The sequence below is a fragment of the Neoarius graeffei genome, chromosome 8 (assembly GCF_027579695.1).
Source record: "Neoarius graeffei isolate fNeoGra1 chromosome 8, fNeoGra1.pri, whole genome shotgun sequence".
NCBI classification, from domain to species: Eukaryota; Metazoa; Chordata; class Actinopteri; order Siluriformes; family Ariidae; genus Neoarius; species Neoarius graeffei.
In genome coordinates, this window is record NC_083576.1 from 22,090,506 (window position 1) to 22,111,631 (window position 21,126).

The 21,126-nt window shown below is 44.3% G+C and overlaps 1 protein-coding gene across 1 annotated transcript in view; it reads right to left on the reverse strand.

The window, feature by feature from the left end:
• mgat4b (alpha-1,3-mannosyl-glycoprotein 4-beta-N-acetylglucosaminyltransferase B) overlaps positions 1 to 21,126 on the reverse strand; it is a 384,957-nt gene that overhangs the window by 11,814 nt on the left and 352,017 nt on the right. The window contains exon 13 of the mRNA XM_060927424.1: positions 10,144 to 10,231. Coding sequence (XP_060783407.1) covers positions 10,144 to 10,231 — 88 coding nt within the window. The remainder of the gene's footprint in view (positions 1 to 10,143; positions 10,232 to 21,126) is intronic.

Here is a 21,126-nt window from a genome sequence, read left to right on the forward strand (position 1 = left end):
GTTTGAGCCCAGTGGCTGACGGGGGCCTTTCTATGTGGGCCTTGTGTCTGCATGGGTTTCCTCCGGGTGCTCCGGTTTCCCCCACAGTCCAAAGACATGCGGTTAAGTTATCTGGCCACTCTAAATTGTCCATAGGTGTGAATGGTTGAGAGGAGAAAACCTCTATAATAATCCAGTAGATGGCAATGGGAAACCACTACTGTAATTCTTCCCTAGAAACTGATGGCTGGAGCCGTCAGAGCAGCCACGTCACTGTCATGATATGCCGATGGATGGATGGATGGATGGACGGAGGAGTAGTTCTGTGGGTAGAAATGCCTTGGTTGAAGAGACAGATTGGAGGAAATGGGCCAGAGTTATTCAACCCAACAGGAAGGCTATGATAACTCAAATTGGCACTCTTTACAGCCGTGTTAAGCAGAAAAGCATCTCAGAATGCACCCTATTTCAAAACCCGAGGTGCACAGGCTACAACAGCAGAAAACAACATCAGTTTTCACATGTGGAACAGTGGGAACAGAGTCACCAAAACTGGACAGTTGAAGATCGGCAAAAGGCCAGGCAATGAACAGGTGTTCCTATTAAAGTGGCCAGTGAGTATACGTTGTTACTGTTTTAAAAGACTTTGACAAATGTAGTCTTATGATATTTTGCCTATGGAATAAAATGAGTGCATTTGCAACACAGATGTACTTGCAAGATTTTTGTCAGATTGCTAAAAACCAGAGAGGAACTGTCAGAGCCTTCTAGGTCTTCAGAGAAGGCCCAAACATATCAGCATTTCAAATGTTATATTTAATTTCTTTCATTCTTTAATTTCTTTTATTATAGTTATTCTCTTCTAATTTGACCTCATTTTCTATCAAATTTGTTTCAGAAATGAAAGGATTACTGTCCTGAAAATATTAAAATCGAGTTATCCAATGAGATTTTTTTTGTTTGTTGTCTCAAGGCTGAGAAGAGTTTAGAGCTGGCTCACTCATTGGTTAGGACTTCATTGCCGGGACAGAAGGCCATAGCAGTGTATGTTTATGTAGGAAGTGACAGATGAATTAACCAATCAGATTTTGATTTATAGGGGGCGGGACTAAGAATTTATCACCCTGGACCTTTCTCGAAGGCCAACTCTAGCTTAGCTGCAAGTCGGCGCCGTTGGCGCAGCAGTGAAGTCACCTTCCAGCCAGTGTAGCGTTCATCAGTAGTGTTAGCAAATGTTGATTGATTGAATTTATTGAGGTAAAATAACATGCAATCAGCTATACCGTATACATATACACCACAACTGAAAAAACATGAAACTCAACCAAGGATTACACAAAAAGTGTAAAATACACTTATTTCCATTGTGGTCCCACAATAAAGTTTCAAGATGGCAGGAACAAGATAAAAAACAGACTAGAAATACAAACAGTGAAAATCGCTCATAAGCATATAACTAGGACATCAGCAGAAACATTACTAAGAATAATAGCATAAAAAGACATTTTTGGATTTTGTAAAAAAGTGCCTTTTAACAGTCCTTTTAAAACACTGAAAGCTCTGAATTGACTGTATCTGAGGCGGCAGACTATTCCACTGTTTCACAGCATTGAACAGGAAGGATTTTTGACCATGACTCTTGAGCTTGGGGATCATTAAATTGTATTGGCTAAAACGAATATTGTAAGAATGTACATCAGCCACTCAAACAATATCGGAAGTAAGATAAGGTGCAGAGAGACCATGTATAATTTTATAAACATGGTTCACACCAAAGCCAGTTTTTCAGTCAGGGATCAGTAGGCCAGGGCTGCCACCCGATCCACAATGCACCAGACCCTTACGGCACCTCCTGTGGGTGGTCGGTCCATAAGAGAGTGGTTCCGTGTTGCTCATTCGGACTGGGCCTGGTTGGGCCCCACGGACATAGGCCCGGCCACCAAGCGCTCGCTGACGAGCCCCTCCCCCAGGCCTGGCTCCAGGGTGGGGTCCCGGTATCTCTGGTCTAGGCAAGGGTACTCGGATCCTTGCTTTTTCTCTCATAAGGGTCTTCAGAACTGCTCTTTGTCTGACAGATGAATCGAGGCAGCGTCAGCAATGATGCGGATGCTAAACCGGTCTGTTGTGGTAAAGAGAGAGCTGAGCCAAAAGGAAAAGCTCTTAATTTACTGGTCTATCTACGTTCCCACTCTCACCTATGGTCACGACCTGTGGGTAGTGACTGAAAGAATGAGATCGCGGATACAAGCGGTTGAAATGAGTTTTCTCCGCAGGGTGGCTGGGTTCTCCCTTAGAGACAGGGTGAGAAGCTTGGTCATTCGGGAGAAACTCAGAATAGAACCACTACTCCTCCACATCAAAAGGAGTCAGTTGAGGTGGTTCGGGCACCTTGTTAGGATGCCCCCAGATGCCTCCCAGGGGAGGTTCACTGGGCATGCCCCACCGGGAGGAGACCCCGGAGCAGACCCAGGACACACTGGAGAGATTACATGTCTCGGCTGGCCTGGGAATGCCTCGGTATTCCCCTGGAAGAACTGGTGGAGGTGGCTGGGGAGCGGGAAGTCTGGGCTGCTCTGCTTAGGCTGCTACCCCCATGACCCAGACCTGTATAAGCGGCAGAAAATGGATGGATGGACGTGTTCACACCAATGTGCCAGATTCTCTTTTCGATAGGGAGCCAACCCACTTTTTTGAAATTGGAAATATCCAAATGTGACCTAGGGGGAGACCCAACACAAAACAGATCAGCTTGTTTTGGCATACCTGAAGCTGGTCTTTAGTTCTTTTCTAAACTATGTTCTTAGTTCTTCGCTGAACTATGCTAATAAAGCAGTCAAGCCAGTGCTATTGAGAGCAAGTAGAACAGGCTAATGACCAAGAAACTAAGATTTCTGTCTCCAGACTCTTCTTCCACGCACACTCACCACAGGATTTTTCACTCAGACGTAAGTATTCATTTCCCCATGTAATTTACTGAGTTACTTTTAAAATCAACATTGACGACTCCACACAATGGAGCTACCTGGCAGCCTGCCACTAATCCGTTGCAAAATCCTTTGTCCTGTTGCTTTTTTGGTGTGTCTGGCTAAGTTTTGGCTGAGCTGAAGTCCCAGCTCTACTAGTAACAGTTCGCCACTGCTAAAAATGTATTTACTGAACCAACAACAAAAACTCTTGAAGCCTAACGTAACATCTGTCATTCCCTAATTGCTGTACCAACACAGCTCAGTTCGCATGGTTGTTCAGTTTTTAACAGAAGCGGTGATAATTTCATGTCAACATAATTTTTCAACAGCAATAAACAAGTAAATGTTGTAGGTACAGTCGCCACCTACTGTCTAAGAACTACAACAGTCCGTCTAAGGACTACAACTCCCATCACTAACTTCCGCGTTGACCTACGTCACGCCTGGGTGGGATCACCAATGTCACATCCTCCAGGAAGGCATAAGAAACGGAACAACGCTTCCGTCTCTCTCTCTCTCGTCTGGACTTCAAGCCATCTGGACACAAAGAGATACCCCACACCAGAAAACCAGATAAAGACGTCTTTTCTTTTCCTGAAGAATCAGAGTTTCGCGCTTTTCTTTCACCTTTGGCCACGGTAGATCCTAGAATCGCGCGATTTTAAACTCAGCTTGAGCTACAGCCGGTTTGTTTGTCTGTCAGTAACGTTACCAAACTGCCACCCAAAACAGTTTAATTTAAAGTTAGGAGCGATCAAATTCCTCCTAATTAAAGTGCTGTGCACATTATTTTGATCAGACTCTCTCTTTTCATCACGAGCGACCATGCGTCGGACCAAGAAATCCTCTGCTTTCCACGGAATCGACTCACGTGCTCCACAACGGTGAAACTCCAAAAGTCTCAGAACATCTTCTCATAATCTCGCGTAGAAGCGAGATACTGAAGTAAGACTGGCAAATTTTGGGCATAAAACTAGTCTTAGGAATTAGCTTTATTGAAGTAGTGTGAATTTAAACTCAGGAACGGTTTAATTGTTTACACTTTAGACACGCAGCGTGTTGAATTGATGATTGTTCTATTTTGTTTTAATCTCTCAATTGTTTAATAGATAGGCTTTGCATGCTCTCTCTCTCTATTCCTGTCTAACACTTTAATTTCATTATTACACGTATCTTGACCACATCAAGATTTCAGTGGATTTAGTACTGTTATAAGCTAGTGAAATTAGCCTATGGCTAATTCTTTTGTCCCATTAGCATCCAGGGCTAAGTGTATTGTCTCAAAGAAACACGTGGCCACAGGCCTCACAAGCACACCTTAGCTAAACACACGGCTAATTCCTTTGTCTTGTTAGCAAGCTAGGCTAACCTTTTGCTTAGGCCACAGGCCACACACAAACACACCTTAGCTAGCAATCCATGCTGACTTTTGTTCAGGCCACACACACACAGGCCTCACAAACACATCTTAGCTAGCATTCCTTTGTCTTAGCTAGCGACACAAGGCTAATCTGTGTCTCCACACGTGGCCAACACATCTCAATTAGCAACCAAAGCTAACTCTCTTGCTGTACTTCGAAACACGTGGTCATAAGGCCTCTCACACACACACACACACACACACACGCACACACACGCTCATCAAGTATATATATCATATTTGTATATATTTCAACTGCCATTATTCATTTTATCTTTGTTATAATAAATTCAATTAATTATTGAAATTGTGTGTGTTTATTTGTTGTTCCAATATTTTTGAAGTACCCAACCTCAAAGAATTCCAAGGTGCATACGAGTTATGTAATACAGTAAGTGATCATAATAATTTGGAATATACCATAATTTAGCTGTTTGGTAATTTATTATTAAACACCAAAATTAATGGTATTAATTAATGAGACTGATCCAATGAGACTAAATTTAATATTTAATGAGACTGATTTAAGGAGATTGATCACTTAATTACCAATTGCACCTACAATGTGTAAGTGCTTGATGTGGTGTGAGGTTGGATGATGCACTGGAATTGAGCTGTAGATACACTGGGGTTGGAATTGATGCTCAGATCATTTGCATTTCTAATGAAACAGAATACAGACACCAGGCCAGATTCCGCTGCCTCATAAAGACTCGTATTAATTGATTTTGTTGAGTTTTATATCGATCTCACGGCTAAAATGAATTTATGATGAGACCGAATGAATATTGTATAAAATTGATACATTTATAATGGGACTCTGGCAGTCTTCATTCTCCTGTGTCTCTCACACACACACACACACACACACACACACACACACACACACACACACACACACACACACACACACGTCTCCAATACCAGGCTGTGATTTCATTGCATATGTTTAATCCATTTTGTTGTTAAAATGCACTGTAAAGCAGAGGATGAGTTACAAACTGAAGTGCTATATAAATGGTGTTCATAAACACATTAAAATTTATATTCAGATTTATGCTACATCCCACAAAATTTTATTCAAAATGAACTAGTGTCCATTAAAGCTGTGCACAGGACTGATTTAAAGGGGACATTATGAAAAACTCACTTTTTCAGTACTTGTGCACATACATTTAGGTACCTGAAGTGTTAACCAACCTACATACTCTGAAATAAGACACCCAGTCATTTTCTTTTGAGCTGCCCATTTCAGAAAACATGTGCTTCAACAAGCCGTTCAGATTTGTCTCCCCTTTCTACATCACAAGGAATTGAGATCATGAAAATTACACCACTCCTTCATATGAGTATCTCATCTCATGATTTGAGAACTACCTTTGTGAATGAATATTCATGAGGAAAATGCTACCTGACTGGCCGGTGGAAGAAATACTAGATGAATTAACAGATATTCTAAAGTATCCTAAAAGTTTACGAAATGCTAAATTTCACTGTATTTACTTCTAACTTTAAGAATTTTTTATAGTATAACTTTAAGTGACTTCCCATGACTTCTTAAAGATAACGAATAGAGGCCTTGCACCGTTACGTGACCCCAGCAACGGTAACTACGCTGCCATGACAGGGGACATGCTTCAGTGCTTCATTCAGCCAAGTTAATTGTTACTAATCAGTATGGGAAGGTTTTGTTGCGTTTTTGGATGTGCAAATCATTTTGAACGAAACAAAAGACCTCAGATTTTTTAATTTACCAAAAGTAATTCATTATCGGGGGAAAAAATAGAGATATTTCTAAATATAGAAGGGAAAATGCAGGAAAAAACATTCAGGGGGACTTTGTGTCAAAAGGAGAGGTCAAAACCCCCATGGTATGCTCACTTCATTTCCATGAAGGTAAGAATGAAATATTTATTACACATCTGCAGCAGTGAACACACACAAAGTGGGTAGCTATGCTACAGTACCCAAGGAGAAGTTGAGGGTTAGGTGCCTTGTTCAAGAGCGCTTCAGCTATGACTACAGAGGGAGGGGAAAGTATTCACACATTTTTCCTGCCAGCCCTGGTAATTGAACCAGCAACCCTTTGAACCCAAAACTATTTCACTAACCAGGCCATAGCTGTCCCCAGGCTGTAGTGTTTTATCCTTGTGTTATTTTGATTGAAGCATGTCACACTCTTTTTCCTCTACATATAGTGGCCAAACAATTCAGTTTTTTGTTTCATATGACCAGAGACCATACCTCCAAAAATTCTATCTTCAGTCTGTCTTTTATTCGGGTCTTGGAGTCGTGGCTTCTTCCTTGTGTGACAGTCTTTCAGGATATTCTGATGTAGGACTCTCTTCAGGGTTGAGGAACATACTTTGGTACCTGATGGCTCCAACTGCTTCAACAGTTCCTTTATTGTTGTCTTGGGGTTCAGTTGAACCTTTCAGACCAAAGTTCATTCATTCCTGGGAGTTAATTTGTGCCCCTTTCCTGAATGATGCAGTGTCTGTGTGGTCCCAATATTTTTACATTTGCATACAATTGTTTTCACAGATAATCATGGTACCCTCACTTGTTTGGCAATTGCTCCTAAAGATGAACTAAACTTGTGGAAATCCACTCAATTTTTTATGATACCCTTTTTCAACCAACAGGAAATAGGCTGTGTTCTTGTTTGTGCACCGAATTTTGACATGTTTGGAGCATTTTGACCAAATATAAATTGGTTCAGAACCTGAAAAGATGGTTCTGAAACCATCTGGAACCAGACTACCGCTGGTTTTTCCAGCATGAACTGTGATGACATCAGTAGGCGTGTCATTAGTTTGGAGAGAAAGTGGAGCACAACAATGGAGATTGCAATGGAAGAGGATATATCTTCAAAAAAAAAAAATGGACCGAAAACAAATATCTGCAATAACAGAACAAAAGCTCGCAGGTAATCAATGTGCTATGCCATCTTGTGACTACTGTTTACCCCTGTTGTGCATCGTGCCACACCCTCCATTCATGATGCATCCTTTATTACAACGTTCCACTCAAAACTGGTGAAAACATGGGCCGGTTCGCTAGCTGGCACCAAGGTTCAAAGAATCCTGAACGGAACTGGTTCAAGAACCCATTCCCTGTTGGTCAAAAAGAGGTATGAGTTGTTTGGATTTTGTCATGTTGTTAAAGGCAAAAGAAATGTATGACAATATGAAATGTGTGGGTTTGTGAAAAACTGAGATTGAATATCTTTCGGATAGGTGTCCGTAAACTTATTGCTTATAGTGTTGTAGTACTTGAAACCAATCTTCGTCTCAAGACCACTTTTTGAAGGTCTCAGTCTCGTCTCAGGATCAACCACATTTTTCCTCAGTCTTGTCTCGGTCTTGGACATCAAGGGCTCTGGATTTTATTTCAAGATCGGTCAAGACCACAGCTGCAGGGATTTCACTAAATTGCCTGTGCATTGTCTGATTTATTTGTTAACATCGTTACTGTGATTGGATGCAAAACTTTCTGCTTCAAATGCAACCAATAACATGACTTATTGGCAATTTGAAATTTTTTTTACTGTTAACGGCCGACACCCGTCTCCACCCCCCTTCACACACACTGGTCTGGTCCTGGTCTTGACTCGGTCTTGCCCTGCCTTGGTCTTGACTTGGTCTCAACCCCTCAAAGTCTTGCTCTTGTCTCGGTCTTGATACACTCTGGTCTTGGCCATGACTTGATCTCGGTTTAGGTGGTCTTGACTACAACACTACTTATTGCCTCAACTGTACGTATCATTAAGCAGGCTTGTAGTACTCAAGTCCAGGACTCCGACTTGAGTCCAACTTGTGCCCTAATTTTAAGGACTGGTGACTTGACTTGGACTTGAACACTGATGACTCGGACTTAGACTCAGACTCATGCATTAACTGCACTTGGACTCGTAAACTGGAGACGAGGACTCGGATTTTTTCTTTATTTTTTGTAACATGCCAATTTGGCATAAGATATTTATATCTACATTAATTTTTCTACTAATTTTGTGCAAGAGAATGCACAGTCACCTGTTCATACGTCATGTTCAGGAACAAATGTTAATGGCACTAAAATGCCTGGAGAGAACGCCCCTAGGATTGTCCGCTTTGCTTATACAGACTTCTCGTGCAGTGGGGAAAAAAAGTGCACTGTGATGTGTTCCATATGTAGAAGAACTATCGAGGAGACGATGGGGACAACCTCGAACTTCAATCGTCATTTGGCAAGACTCCACCCAGAGGAGGGAGTGACACGCTATGTTCATTGCTCTGCTGCTAGCGGGGCTTGGTTGCTGACTGATGAACTAGCTAGTGTAGCCCTCTCTCATGTTATTTGTTGATAGTGGGCGGGGCTTGCTGAGCAATGAACAAGCTTTTTATCTGTAGCCTATTAACTAAAATGGGGCAGTCAAGCAGGAACGTTAGTCCAACACAGTAGCAGAGACGGTTTCACATAAAGGCAGCAACAGCCACCGTCAAATGGTGCGGTTGGAGTCTTGTTCTTAGGCTACATCCACACGACAACGGCAACGAGATTTTTTTTTTTAAATATCGCGTCCACATGGGCAACGGATCAGTAAAATTTCAGGTACATATGGCAACGCAACGCTTGCTGAAAACGATGCAATACACATGCCACACCTCTACGTGCGCTGTAAGACGGTCCCATCGGAGACACCAGAACAATAGAAGAAGTAGACGCATGCGCATAAATCCCTTCTTCTGTAGCATTAGCCACATAAAGTTTTGATTATTAATCAGTAGCGTAAAACGAAAGACGCGGAAAGAGGAATGAATGGGGGTAGATGGAAGCCGGTACGCCAACATTCTGATATCCTCCAGAATTCTTTAATGGTCCGGAATAAATTGAATGCTACACATTGATGGATTACTTTGTTCTTCTACGCCCTTTTTGAGGAATGTATTGTCGGACTTAAACCAACATCTGAAGAGGTGAGATCGCTCCTTTTTTTTTTTCCTATTTTTGCTGGCGGGATTGTTTTTGTTTTTGGAAAGCGTACGGGCGGTGCGCGGTTTGGTACTGCTTCCGCAGTGTTTGGACTAAAGACTCTGCCCTAAGGGCTATTCTCTCACTCCTTCTGTCTCTCTCTCTCTCTCTCTCTCTCTCTCTCACTTTGCACCATGACACAATAAATATTCACAGTGAAAATATTTTGTAAGCGCGTTTCATGAACCAAGTTATAGGATTTGTTGACAACTCGCATCGAGTTCGTTACACTTCTACCCGGCATGAAGCACTGACAGTCATGTGGTTGTGACGTCATCATAAACAAATCCGTTCTACTCATCCAGACGACTTTGCAATGGCTCCGTTGCCAGATTTTTCCACTCTGGAACCCGTTCTCAAAAGATTTCGTTTTGGGGCACCCAAAACGCCGGTGCCGTGTGGACGCCAGGGCGAAACGATAAACAATTTTATCAGATTCACCTGAATCCGTTGCCGTGTGGACAGGGCCTTAGACTCGACTCAGATCAGTAGTGGACTCGACTCGAAGTTTTCTTTAATGACTTGGAATTGACTCAGACTTGAACACTGGGGACTCGAGACTGGACTCAGACTTGAGGTTTAGTGACTCGACTATAACACTGTCATTAAGTGTCAGATGTGATGTCACTGCGTAGAACAGTTTATATTATAGTGTTGACAGAAAAAAGATTAATATGAACAGTTAATGTTATACTAATATTTAAATTTCTTTTCAAAATCAATGTCTTTTTATCTACGGCCCATTTATATTTATCAGTGTCTCACCTATTCTAATGAAGCCGTCCTCTGTGCGCTGATACTTTGGGGTTCTCTCCTTCTCCTCCTTCAAAGCCTCTTTTTCAGACTGAATATTCTGAAAGCAAAAAAATATTTTGTTAAACTACTTTACACAACAGCACGGTTGAGTAAGAAAGTGTTGATTCATTTTCTCTAACAGCAGTGCATGGCTTGTATGCTTGACATAAACAGACTAAGAAATGCAGAGTTGTTAATATGGTACATTTTCACCTTTAAGAGAAAGTGAGGGAACTGTTTATAGCTGTTATGATGTACGTTTTCCTGTAACAGCTTGTATTCACACCAGCTTTAGAGCTACAATTTTCAATTCCCTACGCTGAGTCACAAACCGCTTTATACACTTCACATTCCACTTAGAAATGTAGGGATATTTATATGAATGTGACTCTCCTGACCCACAGTACAGTAGTGCTCTTGTATGGTGTGCTTGTACGTGTTGTTTTTTTTCCCCTTTAAAAAGAAGTAGGGACAGGTTTGATTTTCTTGCTGCTGCCAGGGTGAAATGGTAAAGCAGTGAAGGAGAAAGCACTGCATTTCTGCTCCACAGAAGCAAATCGAAGGCTTCAAAGACAGCACAGAAATGAGATGGTGTGTTTGTATGTGTGCGCAGGTCTGCATTATGGTGCTGATCCACACAATCCCTTGCTGCATTCAGATTGTGACATGTCTCTATTTTCTATTCACTTCAACTGGCACTTGCTGGAATGTGACAAACATGACCACAGGACCCTTTACCAAGCTGCTTCAGAAAGCAACACACACACACACACACACACACACACACACACACACACACACACACACACACACACACACACATCTTACTGTCCTGGTGAGCAAGAAGTGAAATTCCTCCTCTGCACTTAACCCATTTGAAGCACTGAACAGACACAAGTGAGCAATGAGCACACATACATACCCAGAGCAGTGGGCAGCTCTTGAGATCTTGCAGTCACGTGACCGGAAAGTACACAACCGCCATCTTGTCGGTCAAAAACACCGCTGAATACTGCTGCACTCGTGTACAGAATGGATCAATTTCAACCGACGGACTACACGGCTCATTTTTCTAATGAACAGATAACTAGATATATGTCTAAAATAAACGATCTACAGATTAGTGACCCTTATGGCTTACCGGACGGAGTTTTCACGACCGGATTTTGAACTGCCAGTGGAATACCCGGACGTGTATAATTACCTCATTAACTTTCCCTCGCTGTTCAGTGGTGAAGCACTGCGTGCCTATAAATCTCTGGACAGTTATCTTTACAGAAATTCAGGATTTGTCAGCGACTCAGATGTGGCATCTTGTAAACAAGAATCCTCATTGGATGGGTAAGTCACTTAAGTATTACTAGTACTGATACTAGATGCACTGACCAGCCGATTATAGAATAGAATAAGGTAATTCCAGCTGTAATTCCAAATCGTCCGTCTTGTTTACATGGATCTGGCGTTGGAGAGAGAGGCTTAGCAGTGGAGGTTTGAGTGGCTGTTTTCTGAGCTTAGTCAACAAGCCGGCTCTGCAGCCTCGCTTTTGCTTCCTCTCCCGGCGCTGCCTCCTTCGCTTTGCTTCCGATAACAATCCACGGAGACCCCGCTGGTCTCGCTATCTCGTCCGGAATGGTTTTTTTTTTTCTCGTCCGGAATGTTGTGCATGCGATGGAAATCGCTACAAACCGTCATTTTCTGCTGGAAACCAATGTCCAGTAAGTCCATACCGTTGTAGTGGATATTGAAGTCCGGTACAGACGAACAACATGCAAAAATACACACAAAAAACATAAAAAACGTGCACAGGTAGGGAGAGCTTGTAGCCGCAGCCGTTGTAGTAGAATTGTATATAGTAGGGTTTTCCAGAAGAAAAGGTAGAAGTAAAAGCAGAAGTAGAACCAGAAGTAGAAGTAGAAGGCGGAATATGGCGTTTGACCGACAAGATGGCGTCTGTCACAATCTGGATCGGCTGTGACGTCACATGCAAGTGCTCCATACTACAGTGCCCGGGGAGCAGCTGGGGGTTAGGTGCCTTGCTCAAGGGCACTTCAGCTCAATCTCAGGCCATGGCTGCCCCATGTTAACCTAACCACATGTCTTTGGACTGTGAAGGAAACTGGAGCACTCAGAGGAAACCCATGCAGACACAGGGAGAACATGCAAACTCCACACAGAAAAGCCCCTGTCAGCCGCTGGGCTCGATCCCAGAACCTTCTTGCTGTGAGGCGACAGTGCTAACCACTACACCACCATGAGGACCTTCCACTGATATAATTATTAATATAGCTAAGTAATGCTATACCTATTCCTCAACACAGTAACCTTAGGAAATCATTATTAAAAAAAAAGCTGCAGTTTTTTTTGGGAAGAAAACAGCCATGAGTTCAAAGCTGTTAGATATTGCTAACCATGTGGGGAAATTTGGTGTCCACCAAGAAATAAAAACATGTCTGCACACTAACTCATTCTCTCTCTCTCTCTCTCTCTCTCTCTCTCTCTCTCTCTCTCTCTCACACACACACACACACACACACACACACACACACACACACACACACACACACACACACACAGAGAAGCCCTGCTAATTTAGTCCTTCCAGAAAATTCCACTAAATCTAAACAGGTCTCTGGGGAGCTGTGAAAGAAGTGATGAGAAAAAGCGAGGGAGGAGGAGATAAAGAATAACAGAGACAAAGACTGCAGGAAACAGCAAAAAAGAAGAAGAAATATGGGCTGGAGGGAGGAGGAGAAAAAAGGGATGGTGAGAGAGAGAGAATGTTATGGACCAATATGGTGCTTGTTCCTTGAAAATCCCACTATTAGTCTCGTAGAGGACCTTTTGTTTCCAACGATAACCTTAAATTACAACCACACCCCCTCCTTTTCTTCAGCTTGCCAATAAAATATCTTCCAAAATCAGACACACGCTCACACAGAACATGACGAGTCACCCCCAACTAGTGCACCACAGAACAACCTTCCAACTTCATAAAACACTAAAATGTTTTATCTCCAGCCGCTGTCTCTCTCCTCCCTGCACCAGGCCATGTGATTAACTGAAGGACTGCAGGAGTGAAAGGATAAATATTCCACGGAGGAAGAGGACAGGATCTCATTCTGCTCTGCCTGACACAGCCTTCTTCTGCTTCAATACTCAAAAAAAGTGAAAAGAACTTAACATCTTTACTCTCACCCTTTATAAGCTCACATAAGATGACTGGCCTGAATATCTTAAACCGCCTACGTCAACAATAGGTTCTGCAAACTACAACATGTCAGACGTGACCTGGCTGTTAGAAATGCAATTACAGTTGTAACACAATCCCTGGCTCTGGCGTTCAGAGAGAAGCGGCCCACACAAGTGACTGCGCTGCTTCACAATAGAGCTCGCATTGATTAGGGAAGAAGACGTCTAGTCAGCTCTTCACAAAATGAAGCCGGTGTGTGATAGATTTTTTTTTTCTGGGGACTACAGACACAATTATTTGGACAGTTTAGAAAGAAAATAGTCAAGTGTATTTGTATAGCGCTTTCAACAATAAACATTGTCGCAAAGCAGCTTTACAGAATTTGAATGACTTAAAACATGAGCTAATTTTATCTCTAATCTATCCCCAATGAGCAAGCCTGTGGTGATGGTGGCAAGGAAAAACTCCCTCAGATGGCATGAGGAAGAAACCTCGAGAGGAACCAGACTCAAAATGGAACCCATCCTCATTTGGACAACAACAGACAACATGACTATAACATTAACAGTTTTAACATGAAGTGAGTTTCATTGATGTTATAAACTCTTCAAATAGCTTTTTTGCACTTTATCATTCCAGGACCTTAAACTGACAGGAGACATTTTCCTTCACATTATAAGCCTACAGCCAACAGAACGAGAAAACATCAGTGTATCATCTGAACAGGGGCGGCACGGTGGTGTAGTGGTTAGCGCTGTTGCCTCACAGCAAGAAGGTCCGGGTTCGAGCCCCGTGGCCGGCGAGGGCCTTTCTGTACTGAGTTTGCATGTTCTCCCCGTGTCCGCGTGGGTTTCCTCCGGGTGCTCCGGTTTCCCCCACAGTCCAAAGACATGCAGGTTAGGTTAACTGGTGACTCTAAATTGACCATAGGTGTGAATGTGAAGGCCAATTTATGCTGACAACCCAGTCCTCGCAGATGGCGTCGCAGACAGTGTCTGCGTAGCCCCCCCACCTTCGCAGACGCTCTGCGCGCACCTCCCAAAAATTGTGACCACCGCAGAAGCCTCGCAGACAGCGTCGCAGACAAGAGGGCTCTGATTGGTCCACTCTACATCCGCTGTACACGCACTTCCGCTTCCCTACTTTCCCGGTTTGGTTTGTTTTCACGACCGCCATTTTTAAAAACACGAGCGAAGATGGAGCAGCACGAAGAGCGGTTGATCAAGAAAGTGAGGAAGTACGTACATCTATACGACTCCAGTTCTAGTCATTATAAGTAACCGGAGGATAAACACTCCACTAACCACACCCACCAACTACTCCTAGCGATTTCGCGACTTCGCGCCCCCTTGCGTTGTGGCAGTGAATAACATCACGCACGCCTATTACTCCCTGCTCAACGATAAATTACAACTGTCTGCGAAAAGCTGTCTGCGAAAGCCTTGTCGCAAGAGCATGCAGAGACCTTCAGTGTGAATGGTTGTCTGTGTCTATGTGTCAGCCCTGTGATGACCTGGCGACTTGTCCAGGGTGTACCCTGCCTTTCGCCCATAGTCAGCTGGGATAGGCTCCTGCGACCCTGTAGAAGGATAAAGTGGCTAGAGATAATGAGATGAGATGAGATCATCTGAACAACAACAACAAAAAATAAAAATGCAGTGAGCCATATTTTGAGTAAATATACTGAAAGCCTTTCAGGCGGCACAGTATGGTAATAGTTAGCACTGTTGCCTCACAGCAAGAAGATTCTAGGTTCGAGCCCAGTGACCATCTCATCTCATCTCATTATCTCTAGCCGCTTTATCCTGTTCTACAGGGTCGCAGGCAAGCTGGAGCCTATCCCAGCAAAAGGCAGGGTACACCCTGGACAAGTCGCCAGGTCATCACAGGGCTGACACATAGACACAGACAACCATTCACACTCACACCTACGGTCAATTTAGAGTCACCGGTTAACCTAACCTGCATGTCTTTGGACTGTGGGGGAAACCAGAGCACCTGGAGAAAACCCACGCGGACACAGGGAGAACATGCAAACTCCGCACAGAAAGGCCCTTGCCGGCCACGGGGCTCGAACCCGGACCTTCTTGCTGCGAGGCGACAGCGCTAACCACTACACCACCATGCCGCCCTGCCCAGTGACCAATGGGGGGCTTTTTTTTGTGTGGAGTATGCATGTTTTCCCCGTGTCTGTGTGGGTTTCCTCCAGGTGCTCTGGTTTCCCCCACAGTCCAAAGACATGCAGTTAGGCTAATTGGCTACGATCGATCGATCGATAGATTATTAATCCCAGAGGGAAATTCAAGGTATCCAGTAATATTTCTGCATTACACAAGATCAATACAAAAACTAAATAGCATTATACGTATAAAAAAACTAAAATACAAAATATCAAAAGAAATAAAACATTACCAATAAGAGCAAGTAATAGAATATACAGCTCTCAGTGTGGGAGGTAGTGAGGTAGTGCAGTTGGCAGTAACCAGTCTCATCTCATCTCATCTCATCTCATCTCATTATCTCTAGCCACTTTGTCCTTCTACAGGGTCGCAGGCAAGCTGGAGCCTATCCCAGCTGACTATGGGCGAAAGGCGGGGTACACCCTGGACAAGTCGCCAGGTCATCGCAGGGTGCAGTAACCAGTCACAGTGCAAATAAGAGTGTAATGAGCAGTGCAAATACTTTGTGGACAGTTACATACATGTGCAGTGTGTTTAGTGGTATATGGTAGATAAAAAGTATAGTATATTACATGATAGGCATAGTTAAAGTATATATCAGTACATATAGTATATGTAATAGTGTGATAGTATATGATATATAATAAGTTAGTATATAAATATTAAGTTAGTATATATAGCAGTATGCATAATATATAAGTAAGTAGGTACATTATAACAGTATATAATAATAAAGTATATAATAAGCTAAAGTACAACATACCAGCTTATCTACAAATATCTGTATATACCCATCTATGCATATAATGTACATCTATGTAAGCAGCAGAAAAGTGCAATGGACATGAAAAGAGCAGTATAACTAGTCCTGAGTACAGCAGAGTCACAGAGTCTTATTTTTGCTGAGCCGGGAGGAGTTGAACAGTCTAATGGCCTAAGGGACAAAAGACTTCCTGAATCTGTCCGTGGTGCAGGGCAGGGACAACAGTCTGCCACTGAACGAGCTCCTCTGCCTGATGATGGTGCCATGCAGAGGATGGTGAACATTGCCCATGATTAAGAGCAGTTTGCTCAGGGCCCTTCGCTCTGCCACTGATGTAAGGGAGTCCAGCTCAGTTCCCAGCAAGAGTCAGCTTTCCTCACCAGCCTGTCGAGCCGTCCAGCATCTCTCTTCTTAATACTGCTTCCCCAACACACTACAGCACAGAAGAGGACACTGGGTACCACAGACCGGTAGAACATCAGCAGCAGTTTTCGGCAGATCCTGAAGGACCCAAGCCTCCTCAGGAAGTAGAGTCTGCTCTGACCCTTCCTGTAGAGGGTGTCAATGTTCGTTGTCCAGTCCAGCTTGTCGTCCAGATGTACACCCAGGTATTTGTAGGTCCTGACCATCTCCACATTGACCCCCTCAAGAGAGATCGGCTGCAGAGTCGGCCTGGACCTTCTAAAGTCCACAAGCATTTCTTTTGTTTTGCCAATGTTCAGCTGCAGGTGGTTGGATTTACACCACAACACAAAATCCTGTATCAGGCTCCTGTACTACTCCTCCTGTCCATCATGAACACATCCCACAATCGCAGTATCATCCAAGAACTTCTGCATGTGGCAAGACTCTGAGTTGTACTTGAAGTCTGATGAGTTCAAATACAACTTGAGAGTGAACAGAACTGGAAAGAGCACAGTCCCCTGTGGTGCTCCCGTGCTGCTGATCACCATGTCAGAAATGCTGTCCCTGATCCTGACATGTTGTGGTCTCCCTGTGAGGTAGTCTGTGATCCAGGAGACCAGATGTGTGTCCACCTCCATCTCCTGCAGCTTATCTCTCAGTAGAAGGGGCTGGATGGTGTTAAAGGTGCTGGAGAAGTAAAAAAACATGATCCTCACTGCACCGCTCCCCTTGTCCAGATGAGAATGAGTTCTGTGCAGAAGACAGAGGATGGCATCATCCACTCCCACCTTCTCCTGGTACATAAACTGCAGTGGGTCCTCAGCATGGTGGACCTGGGGTCTGAGGAAGCTCAGCAGCAGTCAATCCATGGTCTTCATCACATGTGATGTCAAGGCGACTGGCCTGTAGTCATTCAGTTCCTTTGGATGTGTTTTCTTAGGAACTGGAATGAGGCACGACGTCTTGCACATGACAGCAACCCTCCCGAGGCAAAGGCTCAGGTTAAAGACGTGTTGGAGGGGCTCCCCCAGTTGGGCAGCGCAGGCCCTCAGCATCCTGGGACACACCTTGTCTGGGCCTGCTGCCTTCCTGGGGTGGAGTCTCCTCAGCTCTCTCCTGACTTGGTCTGCGGTGAAGATGGATGGACTGGGGGAGTGGATGTGTATTCCGTCTGCAGGAGGTGTTGATGGCTCTAATGCTGATGATGTTGGTGGTGGGGATGAGGGCTGATCTGCCGGTGATGGTGACGGTGACGAGGTGACAACTGCTGCAGGAGGAGGGGAGGAGGGGGCAGCAGGAGCAGGACAATCAAACCTGTTGAAGTGGTTAAACTGGTTTGCCCTGTCCATGCCCCCATCTGCTGAGCTGCCGCTGTTCTTCTTGTAGTCTGTGATGGTTTTCATCCCATCTCAGACCTCCTTCATGTTGTTTTCTTGCAGCTTCTGTTCCACCTTTTTCCTGTATGACTCCTTGGCCTCTTTTAGCCGGACTTTGAGTTCCCCCTGTACACGCTTCGGCTCTGACCTGTGTCCGTCTTTGAACGCCCTTTTTCTGGTTGAGGAGGCCCTTAACTTCACTGGTAATCCAGAGCTTGTTTGGAAAGCAGCGTGCAGTTTTTGTGGGAACAACAACGTCCCTGCAAAAGTTCAAGTAGTCCGTTATGCAGTGTGTCACCTCCTCAATGTCCTCCCCATGCGGGTCTAACAGTACATTCCAGTCGGTCATCTCGAAGCAGTCCTTAAGAGTTTCCTCTGCCTCAGGACACCAGGCCCTGAATGAACGCATGGTGGTGGGCTGCCTCAGAACTATTGGTTTGTACTGAGCCTGTAGGAGAACCAGATTATAGTCAGATCTCCCCAGCGGCGGTAGTGGGATTGCTCTGTATGCGTCCCTTACATTGGCATACAATAGGTCTATGGTCCTGTTTTTCCTAGTGGGACAGTCCACAAACTGATGAAAGGCAGGGAGAGTGGAGTCCAGAGTGACATGGTTAAAATCCCCAGAGATTGCGAAGAAAGCCTCGGGGTGTTGTGGAAATCACCCATAGGTATGAATGTGTGTGTGAATGGCTGTCTCCCAAGCCCAGAAATGGGAAAGTTGCGGCAGGAAGGGCTTCCGGCATAAAGCTATGCACCAAATAATATGACGTGGATCAGTAGGGTCCACGTGGACCGTGAACTGGCAACAGTGCTGGACAATGAGGAAGAAGAAAAAAAAGATGCAGCAAGTCATCCATCCATTATCCGTAACCACTTATCCTGTGCGGGGTCACTGGAGCCTATCCTAGCTGACTATAGGCAGGAGGCAGGGTACACCCTGGACAAGTCGCCAGATCATCGCAGGGCTGACACATAGACAGACACAACCATTCACACTCACGGTCAATTCAGAGCCTCCAATGGAGCACTTGCATGTGACGTCACAGCAGATCCAGATTGTGACAGATGCCATCTTGTCGGTCAAACGCCATATTTCCGCCTTCTACTTCTACTTCTGCTTCTACCTTTTCTTCTGGAAAACCCTACTATATACAATTCTACTACAACGGCTGCGGCTACAAGCTCTCCCTACCTGTGCACGTTTTTTATGTTTTTTGTGTGTATTTTTGCGTGTTGTTCGTCTGTACCGGACTTCAATATCCACTACAACCGTATGGACTTACTGGACATTGATTTCCAGCAGAAAATGACGGTTTGTAGCGATTTCCATCGCATGCACAACATTCCGGACGAGAAAAAAAAAAATTCTGGACGAGATAGCGAGACCAGCGGGGTCTCCGTGGATTGTTATCGGAAGCAAAGCGAAGGAGGCGGCGCCGGGAGCGGAAGCAAAAGCGAGGCTGTAGAGCCGGCCTGTTGACTAAGCTCAGAAAACAGCTACTCAAACCTCTACTGCTAAGCCTCTATCTCTCCAACGCCAGATCCATGGTAAACAAAACGGACGATTTGGAATTACAGCTGGAATTACCTTATTCTATTCTATTCTATTCTATAATCGGCTGGTCAGTGCAGTACTAGTAATACTTAAGTGACTTACCCATCCAATGAGGATTATTTTCTTCTTTACAAGATGCCACATCTTAGGGGGGCTGACAAATCCTGAATTTCTGTAAAGATAACTGTCCAGAGATTTATAAGCATGCAGTGCTTCACCACTGAACAGCGAGGGAAAGTTGATGAGGTAATTATACACGTCTGGGTATTCCGCTGGCAGTTCCTTATCCACTGACACGGTCGTGAAAACTCCGTCCGGTAAGCGATAAGGGTCACTAATCTGTAGATCGTTTATTTTAGACATACGGTATATCTAGTTATCTGTTCATTAGAAAAATGAGCCATGTAGTCCGTCGGTTGAAATTGATCCATTCTGTACACGAGTGCAGCAGTATTCAGAGGTGTTTTTTACCGACAAGATGGCATCTGTGTACTTTCCGGTCACGTGACTGCAAGATCTCTATTAGCCTAACCTGCATGTGTTTGGACTGTGGGGGGAAACCAGAGCACCCGGAGGAAACCCATGCAGACACAGGGAGAACATACAAACTCCACACAGAGAAGGCCCCCATCAGCCACTGGGCTCAAACCCAGAACCTTCTTGCTGTGAGGCAACAGTGCTAACCACTACACCACCACCACCCTACAGCAAATCATCCATCCATCCATCCATCCATCCATCCATCATCTAGAGCCGCTTATCCTGTTCTTCAGGGTCGCAGGCAAGCTGGAGCCTATCCCAGCTGACTATGGGCGAGAGGACAAGTACGCCCTGGACAAGTCGCCAGGTTATTGCAGGGCTGACACATAGAGATAAACAACCATTCACACTCACATTCACACCTACGGTCAATTTAGAGCCACCAATTAACCTAACTTGCATGCATTTGGACTGTGGGGGAAACCGGAGCACCGGGAGGAAACCCACACAGACATGGGGAGAACATGCAAACTCCCCACAAAAAGGCCCCCGTCAGCCACTGGGCTCGAACCCAGAACCTTCTTGGTGTAAGGCAACAGTGCTAATGACTACACCACCATGCTGCCCTACAGCAAATCATATTTTCCGTAAATATATTGAAAGCCTTTTATAATTCAAACACATTTTTTCAGACATAAACCATTTTCTTAAGTAGTCTTCCACAAAACAGAAACTTGAATATCTACTCTGGATATTTATAGTAAAGCCTCCCCTGGAGAAAAAAACGGATCACAGCATTGAGCTACCATGATGTGGAACAAGGTTCAACTTGTAGAGGGCCTTGTTCCACTTCTCCATGCAGAACATTTCAAACCAAAACCATGATCGCAATGAGAATTCAGTAACTGTGCATACCACATATACACTCACTATCCACTTTATTAGGAACAACCTGCACATTCGTGCAGCAACGCAATGCAAAAAATCATGCAGATACAGGT